The sequence below is a fragment of the Polyodon spathula genome, chromosome 47 (genome assembly GCF_017654505.1).
Source record: "Polyodon spathula isolate WHYD16114869_AA chromosome 47, ASM1765450v1, whole genome shotgun sequence".
NCBI classification, from domain to species: Eukaryota; Metazoa; Chordata; class Actinopteri; order Acipenseriformes; family Polyodontidae; genus Polyodon; species Polyodon spathula.
This window is the reverse complement of record NC_054580.1, coordinates 2385257-2390256: the sequence shown is the minus strand read 5'-3', so window position 1 is coordinate 2390256 and position 5000 is coordinate 2385257. Positions and strand designations below refer to the sequence as shown.

The window sequence follows — 5000 nt, the reverse complement described above, 5'->3', positions numbered from 1 at the left end:
CACATCCTCGATTTTTCCTATCCCCTTCCGGAGCCCCGTTCCCAGCTGGTCTCCCACTCCGGCCAGCAGAAACCCGAACATTGGGATCCCCATCAGAGCATAGAAAATACAGAAGATCTGACCGCCCTCCGTCTTCGGAGAGATGTTCCCAAACCCTGGAATCGGAAGAGAGAAATGAGATCAGCGTTGAAGCTAGAAGAGAGCGAGTCAAGCAGAGCAGCGTTTGGGCTCCAGAGCTTCATCAGTGTTATTATTGAAACTAGAAGAGAGCGAGTCGAGCAGAGCAGCGTTTGGGCTCCAGAGCTTCATCAGTGTTATTATTGAAACTAGAAGAGAGCGAGTCGAGCAGAGCAGCGTTTGGGCTCTAGAGCTTCATCAGTGTTATTATTGAAACTAGAAGAGAGCGAGTCGAGCAGAGCAGCGTTTGGGCTCCAGAGCTTCATCAGTGTTATTATTGAAACTAGAAGAGAGCGAGTCGAGCAGAGCAGCGTTTGGGCTCCAGAGCTTCATCAGTGTTATTATTGAAACTAGAAGAGAGCGAGTCGAGCAGAGCAGCGTTTGGGCTCCAGAGCTTCATCAGTGTTATTATTGAAACTAGAAGAGAGCGAGTCGAGCAGAGCAGCGTTTGGGCTCCAGAGCTTCATCAGTGTTATTATTGAAACTAGAAGAGGGCGAGTCAAGCAGAGCAGCGTTTGGGCTCCAGTGCTTGCTCAGTGTTGCTCATTATTGAGAGACGCTGAGAGACGCTGCTCAGTTTGGGCTCCAGTGCTTGCTCAGTGTTATTAGTGAGAGACGCTGTGTCTGGGCTCCAGTGCTTGCTCAGTGTTATTAGTGAGAGACGCTGTGTTTGGGCTCCAGTGCTTGCTCAGTGTTATTAGTGAGAGACGCTGAGTGTTATTAGTGAGAGACGCTGTGTTTGGGCTCCAGTGCTTGCTCAGTGTTATTAGTGAGAGACGCTGTGTTTGGGCTCCAGTGCTTGCTCAGTGTTATTAGTGAGAGACGCTGTGTTTGGGCTCCAGTGCTTGCTCAGTGTTATTAGTGAGAGACGCTGTGTTTGGGCTCCAGTGCTTGCTCAGTGTTATTAGTGAGAGACGCTGTGTTTGGGCTCCAGTGCTTGCTCAGTGTTATTAGTGAGAGACGCTGTGTTTGGGCTCCAGTGCTTGCTCAGTGTTATTAGTGAGAGACGCTGTGTTTGGGCTCCAGTGCTTGCTCAGTGTTATTAGTGAGAGACGCTGTGTTTGGGCTCCAGTGCTTGCTCAGTGTTATTAGTGAGAGACGCTGTGTTTGGGCTCCAGTGCTTGCTCAGTGTTATTAGTGAGAGACGCTGTGTTTGGGCTCCAGTGCTTGCTCAGTGTTATTAGTGAGAGACGCTGTGTTTGGGCTCCAGTGCTTGCTCAGTGTTATTAGTGAGAGACGCTGTGTTTGGGCTCCAGTGCTTGCTCAGTGTTATTAGTGAGAGACGCTGTGTTTGGGCTCCAGTGCTTGCTCAGTGTTATTAGTGAGAGACGCTGTGTTACCGATGGTGGTGATGATGGTTCCGGAGAAGAAGAACGCGGTCGGCAGGTCCCAGCGGCTCGTGAAGTTGGTGGAGTTGCTGACGGGGTCGACGCCCGAGCCCACCGCCTCCACCACATCCTGACACAGAGACACGGGGACACAGAGACAGAGAGAGACACTTCAATCTCCCACTCCCTCTCCCAGCCCTCCCCCACCCCTTCACCTCTGAGCTGCTCCAGTCCCCCCCTCCTCACCTCTCTGAGCTGCTCCAGTCCCCCCCTCCTCACCTCTATGAGCTGCTCCAGTCCCCACCTCCTCACCTGTAAGAGCTGGTTTAGTCTCTGGGGGCTGACACAGTCGTGCTCCCCAAGGAACAGCGTCTTCTTGTGGGCGATGTCTCCGTGCTGCTGGCTCTCCCGAGGCCTCTCCAGCGCCTGGAACACCAGCGCCCCCCCCACCAGGTACAGCAGCACCCCTGTGAAGATAGCCAGCAGGGTCTTCTTCCGCATGACGCTGCGGGACTGCCCCTTCCCCGCCACGCTCAGAACCAGCTACCCAGGATAGGGGCACAGGGGCGCTGTGCCGTCCACCGGCCAGCTCAAGAACTCACTGTGGAGAGAGGGAGGGGGAGGAGAGGAGGGGGAGGGACAGCCAAAAGAATAATGTAATTTAAAAAACGCACATTTCCAGACTGCAAGTGTGTGCGTTAATCACACTGAAATAAAGAAAGAGAGAGAGAAATACACAGGAGCACAAAGAATAAGACATCATTTAAAACAAAACACATTTCCAGACTAGTGTGTGCGTTAATCATACTGAAATAAAGAGACGCACAGACAGACGCAGCAGCCCAAAGAATTAAATATCATTTAAAACAAAACACATTTCCAGACTGCAAGTGTGTGCGTTAATCACACTGAAATAAAGAAAGAGAGAGAGAAATACACAGGAGCACAAAGAATAAGACATCATTTAAAACTAATAAAAATAATTAATTTCCAGACTACAAGCGTGCGTTAAATCTTACCCGAGATCGAGAAACGGAGAGAGAGAGAGAGCGAGAGAGAGGCAGACAGGGAGTGGGTCCAGGAGTCGGACGGCAGGCGGGATCTCAGAGCTGGGTGTGCAGCAGTCCTGTGCAGAGCAATGCAACAGCAGAGACCTGGAGTGACACGGAGAGGCTGCTGGCTCTCACACACACACACACACACACTATACTGAGGGAGGAGAGAGGGAGTGGGGGGTAGAGAGAGGGAGAGGCTAGACTGCTTTGCTCAGCTGCAGTGAATCAATCATGTTTATTGCTTTCTATTCCTTCCCTCGCTTCAGGACTGAGACACACACACACACAGTGAGATACATTGAAACACAGACATGAGACACAGCAACACAGTGAGAGACACTGAAACAGACACGAGACACAGTGAGAGACACTGACAGACAGACACGAGACACAGACAGACAGGAGACAGACAAACACACAGTGAGATACTGAGACAGAAACACACAAACACTGAGATACACTCGCACAGAGACACACACACACACACACAAACGCTGAGATACACTCGCACAGAGACACACACACAAATGCTGAGATACACTCGCAGAGACACACACACACAAACGCTGAAATACACTCGCAGAGACACACACACACACAAACGCTGAAATACACTCGCAGAGACACACACACACACAAACGCTGAGATACACTCGCAGAGACACACACACACAAACGCTGAAATACACTCGCACAGAGACACACACACACACAAACGCTGAGATACACTCGCAGAGACACACACACACACACACAGAGACACACACACACAAACGCTGAGATACACTCGCAGAGACACACACACACAAAACGCTGAAATACACTCGCAGAGACACACACACACACACAAACGCTGAGATACACTCGCAGAGACACACACACACAAACGCTGAAATACACTCGCAGAGACACACACACACACACACACACGACACACACACACAAACGCTGAAATACACTCGCAGACACACACACACACTGATAGGCTCCCTTGAGAAAGATACGTACAACATACAGAAACGTTGGGCAGCTGGCTCTAAAATCTAAATATCTATCTATCTATCTATCTATCTATCTATATATATATATATATATATATATATATATATATATATATATATATATATATAAACTGTTTTTTTCAAGGATGAACTCGGACAATGCTCTCCTCCCTTCCCCTTGCTCCCCCTCGCTCTCTCTCTCTCACAGCATTACCCAGCTAATCAATGCATCTTAAGTCTGGTGAGACGTGGGCATCCTCTTGTAAGCAGTTTTGCGTTTCAAGATAATCAGATTCATCACACGGGTTAATGCTTTAGAAAGGTATGAGTGTGAATTAAGATTTGAAAGAGAAGTTCTTTTAAGAAGTCTGGCGTCTCGCTGGGGCGGGGTGGGGCTCGTCGATATTCTAAGTGAATCATGCGTTACTCTACCCTCACTCACACCGCGGACTCAAAGCCAGCACGGATAACGACATTAACTCAGCATCGCGGCCTCGTCTCATTTACAATACGTCTGTCTCTTTGCCACAAGTGATACCAAAGTGATCACGGGAGCACTCTCTCACAGACAGACATACACACAGACAGACAGACAGCCACAGAGCAAGACAGACAGACACACAGCCACAAAGCAAGACAGAGACAGTCATACAGAGCAACAGACAGCCACAGAGCAAGACAGACAGACAGACACACAGACAGACAGCCACAGACCAATACAGAGCAACAGACAGCCACAGAGCAAGACAGACAGACAGACAGACAGCCACAGAGCAAGACAGACAGACAGACAGACAGCCACAGAGCAAGACAGACAGACAGACAGGCAGACAGGCAGACAGGGTCGACTGGACTTAACTGATAAAGACAGAAAATGCACCTTAAAAAACACAGACTTATCAAAAATAAATAAACACACACTATTTAAATAAATTTTTTATTTCATTTCAAACACATTACAAGAAAAATAAAGATTCCCACCAGCCTGAAATCTTCAATAAAAATCATCTGCTTCTGAGCAATATTATATTATTCTGATTTCAATATATATACACACACTTTCATAAACTATATAAAGGCAGCCAGCAGGGTCTAGCTACTCGTACTCACCACCCCCTTGAGTTCACTCGCAATGTATTTCACAGTCAAAATATCCACAGCCATGGGAACCAGACTGATCCAGTCCTGCTTTCACTAGGAGTTTAATAATCAGACTCCCGCTGCACAGCAGTGTGATCCAGCCCTGCTTTCACTAGGAGTTTAATAATCAGACTCCCGCTGCACAGCGGTGTGATCCAGTCCTGCTTTCACTAGGAGTTTAATAATCAGACTCCCGCTGCACAGCAGTGTGATCCAGTCCTGCTTTCACTAGGAGTTTAATAATAAGACACACCTGAGCTTGTTAGCTAAACACACTGGGGGCTGATCAAGCTGGTAGC

The 5000-nt window shown here is 48.5% G+C and overlaps 1 protein-coding gene across 1 annotated transcript in view; it reads right to left on the bottom strand.

Annotated features, from left to right (window-relative positions):
- The window catches only part of LOC121306251 (potassium channel subfamily K member 4-like), an 8368-nt gene extending 5509 nt beyond the window's left edge, over positions 1 to 2859 (bottom strand). Inside the window, exons 1-4 of the mRNA XM_041237992.1 lie at positions 2525 to 2859; positions 1818 to 2106; positions 1518 to 1635; positions 1 to 155 (exon numbers count right to left, since the gene is read on the bottom strand). The exon at positions 1 to 155 is cut by the window's left edge and continues 6 nt beyond it. Of these exons, the coding sequence (XP_041093926.1) occupies positions 1 to 155; positions 1518 to 1635; positions 1818 to 2006 (462 nt within the window). The 5' untranslated portion in view covers positions 2007 to 2106; positions 2525 to 2859. The remainder of the gene's footprint in view (positions 156 to 1517; positions 1636 to 1817; positions 2107 to 2524) is intronic.
- Between the last annotated feature and the right edge of the window lie 2141 nt (positions 2860 to 5000).